Below are 15,341 nucleotides of genomic sequence, written 5' to 3' on the forward strand. Positions count from 1 at the left end.
TATGGGTCAAGTTGGGCCGTGCCGCGAGTCAGGATAGGTCGTGTCATGAGCCTTGAATGAGCTGGCCCACTCAAGGCCCATCTAAACCCATGATGGGCCAACTCATCTAAGCATACAATTTTCAATTTTTTTATTTTTTAAACAAGTTAACAAATTTATAAGTCTGAATAGTCAATGGAAATATAAAAATGGATATTTTATTTATGATTACCTCATTAAATAAAAACCTTTCTAAGGAAAACCGAATGAGACAAAACCTTGGTAAGAAAAAAAAAATATAATCAGGATAATTATACATAAGATATTGATAAAAATACAAAAAAAAAAACATGAAGATATTATGGGTCTAGATGGACTGGGCTGGGCCGGTCCATTATGGGCCCAGATGGGCCGGGCTGGGCCGGCCCATCATGGGCCTAGACGGGCTAGCCCAGCCTGGCCTGACCCATGATTTTTCATGGGCCGTGCCGGGCCGACCCATGGACCTATATATGTTGGCTTAGCCCAACCCACAAATATTTATGAGCTGGGCCGTGCCAGTGATAGACCGTGCTGGTCCAGCCCATCACTATGTCAAGATGGGCCTGGGCCGGCCCACAGACCCGGCCCATTGTTGCATCTCTACAAATACAATGACCTTCTCATCGAATAATACTTCATCCTCCCAGCCAACAGCATTTGCGCACGTACGGCCGAATCGAAACGGCGGCTACACTATAGAACGAGCCTATATAGATATTACTCAATGAATGGTGAAAGACAGCAAATGTTGCATAGAGTGAAATTGGAAGGCTAGAAGCAAAGAGCTTGTTTTTACTATATCTAGGAATTAAAATTGTGTTCGTTTCGGGGAAAGAAATGAAAGGGAAATAAAATGGGCTAACTGTGATTTCTTTTTTTTTTTCTTTTTTCTTTTTTGATATGCTGCTGGTGTTTAGCTGGTTTTAATACAAGTAATTGTCATTCCAAAAAGAATTAGTGCATGTTTGATAAAAGGGTTCAAACCCGATTCAAATAATTATGTTATAGTGTTTTTTCTTACAAAAATTTAAATTTGATTTGAACTCATGAACCAAACGGACATTTTTCCTTTACTATGATTGCCCTTATTTGAGCACCATAAACTACATCGAGCTTTAACCAACTCTGGTAGCTTCTATAATGATTTGACTTTTCAGACCGCTACTTATTGAGGTTCGACTTCATCTACCAATTATAATCATACACATAGTACCAAGTTTTGTATGGTTCAAAATGATCGGTCATTACTTGCTTGATACTAAGGACATTTTCATTTGATTGTCACCTGCTTCTCGACTATCATCAGTCACCCAGCCATATCATCGGAACTCGACGAGTCACCAACCTGAATACTCGATGACCACCCATTGGCTTACTTGCCACCTAGTCTCGTTCAATTGACTACTTGCTAGTTGACGAGTCACCAACCTGAATACTCGATTATCATTTGAGATGAATACACAAGATAAGCTACCGTATCCGCACTTTACGGAGCCGTTCCTACTATCACAGACGTGTCCACCATAACGATTATAAAGAGGACGTGAAAGATGAGTTCGTGGTAACCGCCCACTAATTCATACCACTACTTTGTGACTTCTCTATAACAAGAAGAAGGATGGTAATCAGAAAGGTAATCTCTCCATCCGACCTCTATAAATAGAGGAACAACACCCTTTAGAATGGACGTTATGCCATTTTATTTACTGTCACTCTCAAGAAATTTATCTAGAAATATTGCACTCGAATAACTTTGTAAGCCTCTGATTGAAGATAGTGACCAACCCAACAATAGATATAACCCATTCAAGAGTGAACCGCTATAAATTCTGACTTGGTTATTTATATCGTGCACTCACAAAAGTTTGCAAAACTGCTTAAGCTTTGCACAAACCACTAGAAAAGATGATAGGCAAAGGAACGACGTGAGGGAAGTTGCCCATGATGAAGATCTACTCCGTGAGATCTCCAATTGCGATACGGCAATCCGTGGTAACGATCACTGACAGGAGGTCGAGTAGGCCGTGCAATGCTCCTCATCGCGGCAATCGTTTGGCCTCACGACAGCGACGACAACAACAATGGTGAAGAGTAGCATGAGATTTTCTAGAGAGAGACAGAGAGAGGCAATGTGATGAGAGAATATTTCTCGTTTTATTTCAATTTGATATACAGGGATAACTTCGGAAATTTAAGTGACTGTAAATTTGGATTTACACATTGATGGCTTATTTATTAACTATTTGCAAATCTTTGGCCTATTAATTTTTATTTCTCTCTTAGTTTAGCCTATTTCCCTCCTTCTCCTTACAGAGTAATACCAATAATCTAGTCGGGATGGGAAAAAGCCTGTGTAAAGTTCCTAGTAATTATATCTATATTCTCTAAAACCAGAGCCAGATCTTGCAAATCCTTGAGAGCAAGATCTTGCAAATCCTTGTAAATCCAGATCTTGCTAATACCACAGCCAGATCTTGCAAATCCTTGAGAGCTATCAAGAATGTCCACGGGTTAATTAATATATTAATATATAAACATATGAATCTTCTCTTTAGCCACTAAACCTAAGATCTAATTATTAAAATAAAATGTTAAAAATAAAAGAAGGCACATCAAAGGAAAATGACGTACTTCTTATCTAGATTCTTAACAGAATAAATTACGCTTTATTGCACCGTTATTGAATTGATTTGCAACTCAATAATAATTTTTAACTAAAAAAAGGCTATAATTGGACCTCCAAATATAATATTAATAGATACATAACACTGTCCACTAAAAAGTGTTCCCGTCTAGATTACCGCATAAAGGCTAATACTGAAGGCACGTTTTAGCAAGCTCTCCATACTATTAATACGGATATATATATATATATATATATATATATATCAAATTCTCATGATTATCTTTAACAGTTTGATCAGGCTGATAGGAGCTTAATTTAGTTTACGCAAACTTTGTCAATTGTCATACAGATACCGACCACATGAATTTAGAATATACTTGTACTATTATATAATAAACTAGGCCCACGCCTTAAATATATTTTAAACTTTAAAAATAGTAGAAAATAGGTCAATATGAAAAATTTTAAAAAGTGTATAGGCCAAGTTTTAGTTATAAAAATTAATAGATCATAACTTGTTAAGTTATGATTCATAACCAGATAAGTTATGGACAAACTTGTCAGGTTATGGTTCATAACTTGTCAGGTTATGGTTCATAACTAGACAAGTTATGGAAAAAAACCGTGAATTATGGACAATAACTTGTCAAGTTATGATTCATAACCAGACAAGTTATGGACAAAAACAGTAATTTAACTTATTTATTAACTTATGTAAATTATTAGCCTATTAATTTTAATTCATCTCAAGTTTTAATATATTTTCCTCTTTCTCCCATTTTTTTTTCTTCATTACTTTGGTGGAATGGATAATGGATAGCACAAAACTCAGATTATTATTATATAAAAATTTGGAAAACTTTTATAACCAAGGAACAACAACATTATAAACATATAAACACCTAAAAACGGCAGTTTGTACACAACAAAGAGAAAGAAAGCTTGCAAGAAAAAGGAAATTATGATCATTTAGAAGAGATAATTGGATCCCCACAAGACGTGAAGGGAATGCCCTTATGCTCTTCAACTTCTCTTTTTTTTTTTTTTTTTTTTTTTCCTTTTTTTTATTATTTATTATTTGACCTTTAAAAAGGTGCATGTATAATGATACACTTGCACTCATAAGGCACAAACAAAATCCCCACTCATCTCTATATCGTCTATGTCAGCATCAGCATCTAAATCATCAAGATCCATACTTCCTCCAAGAAATTGCCCTCCAAGTTTTGGACCCTCAGCTGGGGTCCTTGCCTCTTGAATTATGGACAATATTTCTTCCACGCTTTGTGATGAGTCATTTTCTTTCGCATTTTGTAGGGCACCTTCCCCTCCATCCATGAATTCTATCGGCAAGTTCTTTAGGAACCATGGGTGCTTTTTAATTTCCGGGATCGTTATTCTCTAAAAAAAAACACAAAAAACAGAACAAAGTTTAACCCTGATGTGGGGAAAAAACCATTTAACAAAAATCTCCAATATCATCAATGGTAACACAAATATAAAATTGTGGTTGGAAGTAGGGGCGGAGCTGCCCCGGACCCATAGACTCCTCCTACTTTTGTCCCAAAACAAAGGCTTTTCACAATTTTTTATTCCATCCCCTAAAACTTTTAAATTACAATATTTGTATGATTTTAAAAAAAAAAAAATAGTCATACCCTAAGTTTTGATTATTTTTAAATACTCTTATTTTAAATTTGAAATCTTTATAAATCAAAAATCAACTATATTACTATGTAAATTCACAAATTTTGAACTCTAAACTTAAATAAACTATACTCCTACGTAAATTCACAAATTTTGAACTCTAAACTTACAAATTATAACTAAGCTCCATTACAAACTTAGTTCATTTGTTGGGGAAAAAGAATCAAGATACAAATAGCTCAATGAACGTAAAAGACTATTACATTGTAGTTCAATTCAAATTTTCGTTTTGTGTCACGCCTCTCAGAAAAAGTTTTCTGGCTCCGCCACTATTTAGAGGTATAATTTAACGATAAAATCTACACCTAACACCATTATAACGTATTGAATGCAAACTCCCACATCCAAATTAAACAAAAAAAAAATAAAATAAAAAAAATTGCGCGCGCACACACACGAAGTTGTACCTTCTCAGGGCTTGCAACAAAAATTCGAGAGAGGAGATGTCTACATTCCATGGAAACGCGGACATAGTCGGGAATGGAATAGTGCACACTAAGGATTCTCTGAAATAAACAAGTGGCAAAATTATTTATTTTAGTTATGCATCACTACAATAAAAAGTTCTCACAAACAGTCACATCTAACTTTTTTATTACAGTAAAAAGTTCTCACATAAAATCACATCTCAACTCGAATTCTAAACTCGAATAAGCGAAACGAACGAGGCCATTTGGTAGCTAGGAAAGGAATGACCAATTTTAATTGGTTATACCTGAAGTGTTTTTCTGAAGTTTCTTGGATCTTCCGGATCTTCAAAGGGATAAGCCCCAACCAGCATCACATATAAGGTAACCCCACAAGACCAAACATCTGCTATCTGTGATTCTCAATGACGTAAGAAAAAGAAGTGATCATGGATGTTAGGTGACCAAAGTTAGATACTAAAGTGAAAACGACCAAAAACTGCGAAAAAAAGGAAAAAAAACAAGAAAAGATACATTATTACCTTCCCATCATATTCTTTTCTTGACAAAACTTCCGGTGCAATGTAGGCAGGTGTTCCAACGGTTGATTTCGGTTGTGAATGCAGCACAGATGACTGCAAAAAATGAACCCAAAAAAATAGTTCAAGTTATTCAAATTGACATGGGATTTTTTTTTTTCTAGTGTTTGATTATGATTGACCATTAGTAAGCAACTAAGTTTATTATTGCCTTTGAGTAGCCAAAGTCGCAAATTTTAAGACGTGGCGCTGAGCTTCCATCAAGAAGTGTGTTTTCCAACTTAAGATCTCTGTGGCAAATTTGCTGTAACAAAATATTCGATGTCAAGACTTAATAAATGTCAACTCTGGTCAAGGAGAGAAAACTTATTCCGTGACATGAAATGGGAATAAGGGCAATACCATTGAATGGCAGTAACTGACCCCTGATATCAGCTGTTGAAAAAAATATCTTGCCTGATACAATATGACGAGCAAAAAAGAAAAAGAGGGTAAAGAAACTTAGATTGAAACAATAACAACTAATGAGAAATGGCAGTGATTTCAATTACCTCATCCTCACCGAATCTACCAGCATTGCATATTCTTTCAAAAAGTTCACCTCCAGCTGCATATTCCATTACAATGGCTAAATGAGTTGGAGTTAGCAAGACCTGCATAGATTGATAAATAATGACTTATAAAAAAAAAACCCTCTGTTTCCTTGTTTATATCCTAGCAATACCATTCAACATTAAATATATATTTGAGAAGTTCAAAAATACTCTCTATATTTGTCCATATTTTCTTAAAAAGAAAAATAAAAGGTCAACAATTTTAATTATTTTGAAGTTTATCACCTCTTCATGAACCCTGATAAGTTTTCACATAAATTAGTATTATTTTCATTTTAAATTTTTCTCTTTTGCTTTTTTTCCTCTTATCCTATGTAAGCCTAATAACTAATGCCAACCTATTCATGTAGAAGATTGACTTTATCTCACTTCCATGTCCAAGTCCAAGACAGATAGGAAGTAGAAAAGGAGATTGAGAGACGGGGAGAAAACAAAAATAAAAATTATTAAAAAAAATATCAGAAAGGGAAAAATAAATACCAAGAAATTAATATCCCAATAACTAACTTAAACTTTGTCCTTTCTTTTAAGTTCATATAACTTAGCAGAGCTGGCAAAGAGCAACTCAACGACAAATTTTTTTCATAATCATGTCGGCAGCTGATTTAAAATAGGAATTATTTAGCCTTCTCCTTAAAGAAGAGAAATTTAATTTAAAAATTAAATTAAATAAAAAAATTGATGTTTTGGACACAAAAACAGAATGTAAATAGTCACAAGAACAGAATTAAAGAAAGGGAATAGAATTGAAGACAAATCAAACAGTTCTACTCATATAGTAGACAAGAACTACTTTGATTCTCTGAAAAGTTCTTTCTAGTTGAAGAGAACAAATATAACCTATACACTTCTTCTATTAATTAAGCTGAAAGGCCTAAGTCTGTATTCTCTTTTGTATTTTATAAAGATATCATATTTACAAAGCTTAAAAATCTGAACTAACTACTATACCTCCTTAAATCTTATAATATTAGGATGCTTCAAAGACCTGTGGTTCATGATCTCTCTCTGTACATGCTCATCAATCTGCAAAAACAAAAGAGAATAAAACAAAGAAATAATTAAAAAAAAAAAAAAAACCAAGTCCAATCCATTCAAAAGAAATAAAAGACAAACCCCAGATGAAAAAATGAACAAACAAACAAAACCCATCTGAGATTTCTTTTAAAAAAATACTAGAAAAAAGAGTTAAAAGAATGAACTAAGTGCAAAAAAAAAAAAAAAAAAAAAAAAAAAAAAAAAAAAAAAAAAGAAAAGTGATTGAATAGAACCTTTTGGCCTCGCTCAATGAATTTGACTGCATAGAGCTCATGAACTAAGTGCAAAAAAAAAAAAAAAAAAAAAAAAAAAAAAAAAAAAAAAAAAGAAAAAAGAAAAAGGTGATTGAATAGAACCTTTTGGCCTCGCTCAATGAATTTGACTGCATAGAGCTCACCACTCCATTTTTCTCTGACCAGTTTGGCAACTCCAAAGTTTCCTGACCCAATATCTCGAAGTATCTCATAGCGTTCCATGTTTTCAAAAAACCAAACTATATTCTCTATACAACAACAATATGTGTGATATTTTCCTTCTCTCTCTTTGCTTCCTCACGAAGTCTTCTCTCTCTCTCTCTCTCTCTCTCTATTTAACTATCTACTTGCTTGCGTGAAGAATCATCTCCATGGTCATTTCAAAGCCCGATCTATCTGAATCTGCAATGCAAAAAAAGCTGTAAAAGACAGTTAAAAAAGCTTATTGGGCTAGTGATGTTATATTATTATTAGTAAGCTCATATGACAGTCACATGGACCTAGTGGACTGGCAAATTAAAAAAAGAAAATACAAAGAACAACAACGGGAACAGTGTGCCACGTGGAGATGACAGAGAAGGTTACAAAAATTCTTGCGGTTTACGAGGAGAGAAGGATAAGATGACAGAGGATAAAACGGAAAAGATGACGTGGACGGTGGAGAGAAGAGGAACAGTGAGATATGGTGGGCAATTTGAGGGTGGACCCACTTTTTCCATTGGGAATTGGCATCCTTTTTCATGTTTTGGAGCCAACAAAAATGGCAATTGCTGAGGTATTAGTTCATTGAATTCATTTTTATGTCCAAGTACATAAGGAGAAAAAAATTAAAATATTAACGGCCGAATATTCGTGTCTAACTATCCAATCAAAATGCATAAAAAGGATTTGAATAGAAATTAAATTTTTATGTGAGAAAACTATGGTAAAATAGTTTGAATTATTCCCAATAAATAGGTCAATAAATAATGCATAAAAATAGATAGATAGGTAGATTTTTTTTAATTATGTCATTAAATTAGCATATTTTGGAATTTAAAAATATGTTGTTTTATGATAGAATTGTAGTTGTGCCCTAGAGCAATTAAATTAATGTTCTAACATCATGTTTTAGTATTTGAGAAGAAAAATTACTCTCTAATGTAACATCTTTTTGTGCTAAATTTAATATTTGTTATACTCGGAGTTAAATTTGGCATTGCTAAATTTGCCAAATTTACTTTAAATATAACACATGCTAAATTTTTTATTTAATTGCTATTAGTTGACGTATTCCCTTTTTACAACATTGTGATCCTCAAAATATTTTAAAATTAAAAGTTTACTTATAAAAGTTCAAAAGTTCGATAATTACGACAAGAGTAAATAACAACATTTAAAATAGCATTATGCATTTTAAGTACAAAATAGAATAACATATCAAACATGTCATTTTCTCACTTTTAAGTGCGCAATATAGCATTTACAAATTACATTGTTATTGGCATTGAAGATGGTTTTCGAAGAATACTAGATTAAGTTTTTTCATCACTCTCTAACTTCTCTTTTACTGCATGCAATCCCACTTCTTATTATCACAAAAAATCTCATAGAATCAAACTGAATTCCTCCTTATTTTGTTTAGATTTATACTTTCCTAATATATTAGTTCCACATTAAGATCAGAGATTTTAAAAGTGGAGATTTTTTAAGGATTTGAAATCTCTCTCACTCAATTCCCTGGCTCTTCTTTTCTCTTTTACTATACAATGATAGACCCTTCAACATTATCCTTTCACTCCTAACGATCTCTAAAATTTTGTTAATTTCCCATTGACAAGTTCTCAAATTTCAGGATTCTTTTACGTGTGAGGTGGGACTATCCTAATGAGGACTCAAAATTCATTTCTGAGGATATTCATCATGCACAAAATAAAGGAGAATTAGCAATCATATTTGTCGTTTCACATAACGACAAAACTTAAATAAATACGATTGCTTTCTTAATGGGAGAAAGATTCCTTTGTTTTTTCTTTTCATTGTGGCCACGTTTAAAGTCTTTTTGTCCAATATTCCAAAAGGAAGAAAAGCTTGATTTTTATTAGGGGTGTCGAGAAAAGTATTACCTCGTATAGAGATGCCGTGGGATTTTGGCAAATGGAGGACAAATGTTTGTGGATGATAAACTACACTTGCCAACTCCAATAAATAATCTAATTCTAGGCCCGTTTAGTACTGCCTTTAATTAATTCGCTTGTGGTCCAATGTGCAAGTTGCCTCTTGGTAAGGTTCTTTTTCATCATTATATATCAACACAAATTTGGAGTTTTGGGAATAGTTCAGGTTTCATTGATTGGATCACTCAAACTTAACTCACCCTTCCCAAAACCATTCGGTTCGTTTATAACTTATGCATATTTGCTACTTCTTGAATTATGATGGTGAGGAGTTTCAAGCATGCAAAGTGAATATAAATTATAGATCATTACAGCAAAACCAAAACTGGCTAACCTACTATCTTTCTTCCTTTCAACAACTCTAATGCAAACCTAAAATAAAAAGGAGTTTTTGTTATTGGTTTCTATCCAAAAGTAGTTCTATATAAAAGGAGTTTTTGGCATAACGCTAAAGGATGACTTCTCGTGGCTCTCAGTCTTATTATTTAAGGACCGATTCTCATTATCTGCTTTGAGACTGTAATTATGTCTCTTATAGGCCTACTAATTACGGCATGGGTTGGGTTGAGTGATTTTGAACTCCTCATATGCTAGTTGATGAAAGCGTAGGCCAAGTTCATTTCTGTTCTAACTGAGGTCTCAGTAGATTGTCAAATGGCCAGTGGATCAGGAGCATGAGGACATTAATAATCTTTTTTCTTGAGCAAAAAAAAAAGCGTCTAAACTCGTGTGTTGGGCTCATCTTTGTATTCGTAAAAGACTCCTCGAAATAAAAGCTTGAGCTTACAACAAGTATGTTTGGGGTGAATTTCCGAACAACTAGTATGATTAGAAAATTTGAATGTGCTAACATCATGTCACTTATAACTTTTGAGAAGAATTATTCCATCACTCCCAATTATTTCTAAAGACTTTTCCCGATGTAATTTTATTTTTAATTATTTGTAAAGACCTTTTTCTGTAGGTTAATACGTCCGTCAAATCTCTATAAAATTATATAAAAATTAAAAAATATGTAAATTTAACAATTAAAAAAATCTGACATATTTGATATACCAAACGTATTATATCTGATCTCCGTTATTTCTAAAGAGGCCTTCACCGTATTGGCCTAGAGCAACCGTATGCCTTATTTAAACTAATATTTGACTATGAGACTAACCAATGACCATGAGCTGCCACGTACATGATGGGCCATTTTGCACTCCGCAGCAAACACCTGTGCTCACTCCATCGTTGTTATTATTATTATTATTATTATTATTTTTGCTAATCTCACTCTATTTTTATTTATTTTACTAATTTAAGTTTTTAATTTTAATTTTATTACAGTTAAAAATTTTTATATATAATCACATTTAAATTTAAATTTACAAACAAAACGAAGTCTTAACATATGTTTAAAGTAAAAATATGTATTATAATTTATAATTCATTATAATTTTTTTTTTTTATAAAAATATATATAAATTAAAAATAATTTTAAATTTATAAATCAAACGTCCTAATACGTCGAAGATCTGCCTCTAAGGCTCCAATCACACCATTTCATTCTGACACCGTCGGAAATCACAATTTCCACATAAAGCTATCACAATATAATGATAGAAAGTGTACGGAAAATAATATATTTTTGTTCAGAAAAAATAAAAAGAAAAGGAACGGTCATGATCCAATATCTCATCAAAGACCAATCACATCATCTTTTAATGACCGACTCGTTGATTCTCAGAGTCAGAGCTGAGCTAATCGTATGATTTTGATTGTCTAAAATGAAGGTGTGATGTGCCAAGTGTTTTTTTGCACTCAAATTTTGATTACATATGCGCATGATACCGACAAAAGTGTAAATATTTTTTGAAACAAAGGCTCCCATTACAATGGTCAATCGAATTAGAATATGATGACCAGATATTCTTCCCATACGAAAAAAAGATAAGCTCTTCATCATCCTGAGTAGATGCGTCAATAATGTTGGAGAGACTGATATTTATGGAAAGTTTTAAAAGCCAAAAATTTCACATGAGAAATGTAAAAGGAAGATAAGGGTGTATTTGAAACTTATTTTAAAATAATTTTATTTTTTGTATGAAAATAGAAATGAAAATGTTTTTATTTTTATTTTAAAATTATTTTTAAAAATACGTTTGGTAGTTTTATTTTGAAATTGTTTTTAAAATGAAAAAAATTAAAACTCCCTAACACCCTAACACTGATAAACTTAAACTGCCACAGAGCTTCATTAGCCAACCCTTGCTGGCAAACCAATTTCCCACCAGACTTTACTGCACCCACCGTCGCCGTCGACACCTTGGCCCCCCCACACCCTTGCCATCCTCAAACTTCACCCCCCGCTTTTGCGCCCTTGATCTTCTCACACGTCAGACCGCGTGACATAATAGAAATCTAATCTCATTAATTATTATTATTTTCATTTTGTTTTGAAATGACGATGGGTTTCGCAACCCACCACGGGCGAAGTCTCGACACCCACCAGCGAACACCGAAAAAGATTGCAAACAGTGAAGGCTCACACCCACATGCAAACATTAAGACCCACCATCGTGAATTTTAGTTTTTGAACTCTGGACCAGTGCCCGACCCGCCGCCGGGCCTCTTCGCCCTCACCGCCAATGGGTCCCACGAACATTGGGTCTTGCAGCCTACTTTTGAAGTCGAGACCCACGTAGTTCGACAGCTCGTCTCCGACCTCGAGTCCTGTTCGATTGAGGACCAGAAGCAAGCGGCCATGGAGATCAGACTCCTAGCGAAGAACAAATCCGAGAATAGGCTCAAGATCGCCAAGATCAACAATAGCATAATCTCGAGTTGACGCTTGGTGGCGGACTTGACGGGAATTTTAACAACGCCAGAATCTCGGTAACACCAGGAAAATGGGAATTTCGGGGAACGAGGAGTAGGTTGGCTCATGCTTGATGGCGAATGTCGATGGACGGTGAGCGATTATGATGGCAGACGAGAGAGAGAGAGATGAAAACGAAAATTAAAAAAGGAAAACGATAAAAAACTGTTTTCAAAAAGTAATGGAAATAAGAGAGAGCCATTTCCAATCTCACTTTCAATTCCATTAATGCACCAAATGCGGTTTAGGAATCAATTCTATTTTTGGTGCCTCGATTTTCGTGGCTTATTATGTTTTTATGTTTTAAGAGATTTTATGGTATGGTATATGGATGTGAGGCTGGATAAGCAGTAGTGCGAGGGACCGGTGCCCCAAATTAGAGAAACTATTTCTTTGAGACAACTAGAGAAAAATAATAGAGGGAAGTCTCTTGTTGATCATAAGAGAAAGAGATTCTAAAAGCCCCGCTTAGTGTTTAAAAGAAGAGAATTGGCCACAATTAGATAAGGTCATATGCAGAGAGGCTTACTTGGAACCGTACTTCTGTATCTTACCTAAACTAAGAATAAGTATGAAAGTTGTTGGCGCCGAGAATCTAGGATTAGTAATTAGCCCTGATTTTATTTATTATTCTGGTGGGGTAGTTAGGTAATTTCAGATTATTAGCTTAGGAAGTTAGTTTTTTAAGTTTTAAATAAGCTATGTTATAACAACTAGATAAGAGATTAGTTTTAGGGTTAGCTTTAAGTCAAAGGCTTCTCAAGCCTATTTATGTACGTTTTATCTCAGTTCAATAATATATCTCAGAGTTTTTCATTCAATCTGACTTTATGGTATCAGAGCCAAAAACTCTGAGACTCGTTTATGGTAAAAATAGCCATGGCGAGATCTTCACGAGGGGGAGCAGATGACTCCACATTGACCACCACTGATCCTTCTAGCCAAACACATGCGGAACGAGCCTCTATCCCGTCGTTTCAAGAAGACAATACTTCTCTCCAAATTACGGCACATAAAGTCAATGGCAGAAATTACCTTCAATGGTCCCAATCCGTTAAAATTGTGATCTATGGCAGTGGAAAATTAGGTTATATCACTAGAGAAACTAAGCCTCCAGTATAAACCGAACCAGCCTATCAAACATGGCTTGCAGAGAACTCCATCGTTCTAGCATGGTTGATCAACTTTATGGAGCCCAAGATAAGCCGCATATATATGTTCCTCTCGACTGCTAAAGCAGTCTGGGATGCTGTACAGAGGACCTATTCTGCCTTGGGCAACGCATCACAAGTATTCGGACTCCGCTCAAGAATGAAAGAGATGAAGCAAAGAACTCAAACCGTCACACAATATTTCACAGAATTGCAGAATATTTGGCAAGAACTGGATTTATTCCTTGTGGCAAATTTAGGGTGTCCAGAGTGCAGCGTGAACCAGCGACTCCTCATTGACAATGAGCGTGTATTCGACTTCCTGGCAGGCCTCAACAAAGAACTCAATGAGGTGAGAGGCCAAGTTTTAAGTAGAGAACCCTTTCCTTCCGCTGAAGAGGCTTTTTCAGACGTTTATAGAGAAGAAAGTAGGCAAAAGGTTATGATGAGTGATAGCCAATCAAATCAGCAAGGTTTGCTGAATCAAACCCCTGAAAGTTCTGCACTTGCTACAAGGGGTCCTTCACAGCAAAATAGAACAAACAGTGAGTTCAGAAATGCACGAAGAGAGAGGCCGTGGTGTGATCATTGCAATCGGTTGGGACACACAAGAGACACTTGCTGGAAAATTCATGGTAAACCAGCCAACTAGACACCAAGAAAATCGAATGAAGGAAGAGGATTCCAAGCTGCAACCTGTGGTGATAGAACAACCAGTGCTTCAACATAAGTTAAGACTGCAAACAACAATATCCAATTCAACAAGGAACAACTTGAGCATCTCTATCGTCTCCTCAACCAATCGAGTCTTCAAACACCTCAATCCAGCCCAAATGTCGGGTCCCATTTACTGGCCCAATCTGGTAACTTCCTTTCAGCCCTTAGTGCTTCCATAAAAATTAAGGAACCTTAGATCATCGATTTAGGGGCCTCAGATCATATGACAGGTGTATCTCAATTCTTTTGCTCTTATACCCCTTGTCCTGGTAATTCTAAAATAAAAATTGCAGATGGATCTTTGTCAACCATAGCTGGAATAGGATCAATTAGGGTGTTAAAACAATTAATCCTCAATTCGGTTTTAAATGTCCCTGCCTTAAAATGCAATCTTCTGTCCATAAGCAAGCTCACTAGGGATAACAATTGTGTTGCTAATTTTTCTCCATCCTCGTGTCAATTTCAGGAGCTATCACCGGGGAAGACGATTGGCAGTGCTATACTTCATGACGGACTTTATTTCCTTGAAGAAGAGAATTCCGAGTTAGGGCAAGCGCATGTGTCTAGTAAAGCATTTGTTTCCAACGTTATTCAGAAATAAAAATTTGCATTCATTTCAATGTGATGTTTGTCAACTTGCAAAACACATTCGTGTTCCATACTATCCTAGACCATATATGCCTTTTATTCCATTTGGTTTAATTCATAGTGATGTATGGGGACCCTCTAGAGTAACCACAATGTCTGAAAAGAGATGGTTTGTCACAATTATAGATGATCATACACGGGCTAGCTGGGTTTACTTGATGAAAGAAAAATCTGAAACATGTCAAATATTCAAAAACTTCCACGACATGAATCAAAACCAATTTCAAACCAAAATCCGTGTATTAAGAACTGATAATGGAAAAGAATATTTTCAGTCCATCCTAAGGGAATACTTAATCACAAATGGCATCATTCACCAAAGTTCGTGCATTGAGACACCACAACAAAATGGTGTCTCAGAAAGGAAAAATCGGCACCTCCTAGACGTGGCTCGTGCCCTCATGTTTACCATGAATATGCCTACGTACCTATGGGGTGATGCCATCCTTACTGCCACCTTTCTCATTAACCGTGTTCCCAGCCGTACCTTAAATTTCCAATCTCCAATTTCAGTTCTTACCAAGGCCTATCCACACCTCCATACCCTTAACAATCTGCCACTCAAAACCTTTGGATGTACAGCCTTTGTTCATAACCACT

At 35.0% G+C, this 15,341-nt stretch overlaps 1 protein-coding gene across 1 annotated transcript; it reads right to left on the reverse strand.

The window, feature by feature from the left end:
* Positions 1 to 3,588: 3,588 nt before the first annotated feature.
* LOC21402711 (serine/threonine-protein kinase SAPK2) lies at positions 3,589 to 7,704 on the reverse strand. The gene is made up of 9 exons (XM_024172163.1): positions 7,309 to 7,704; positions 6,866 to 6,940; positions 5,852 to 5,953; positions 5,703 to 5,756; positions 5,512 to 5,604; positions 5,304 to 5,396; positions 5,070 to 5,174; positions 4,762 to 4,860; positions 3,589 to 4,048 (listed from the first exon to the last, which is right to left on the reverse strand). The coding sequence occupies exons 1-9, from the start codon at positions 7,426 to 7,428 to the stop codon at positions 3,767 to 3,769; spliced, it is 1,023 nt and encodes a 340-aa protein (XP_024027931.1). The 5' UTR covers positions 7,429 to 7,704; the 3' UTR covers positions 3,589 to 3,766.
* Between the last annotated feature and the right edge of the window lie 7,637 nt (positions 7,705 to 15,341).

Source organism: Morus notabilis, unplaced genomic scaffold (genome assembly GCF_000414095.1).
Source record: "Morus notabilis unplaced genomic scaffold, ASM41409v2 Scaffold62, whole genome shotgun sequence".
NCBI classification, from domain to species: Eukaryota; Viridiplantae; Streptophyta; class Magnoliopsida; order Rosales; family Moraceae; genus Morus; species Morus notabilis.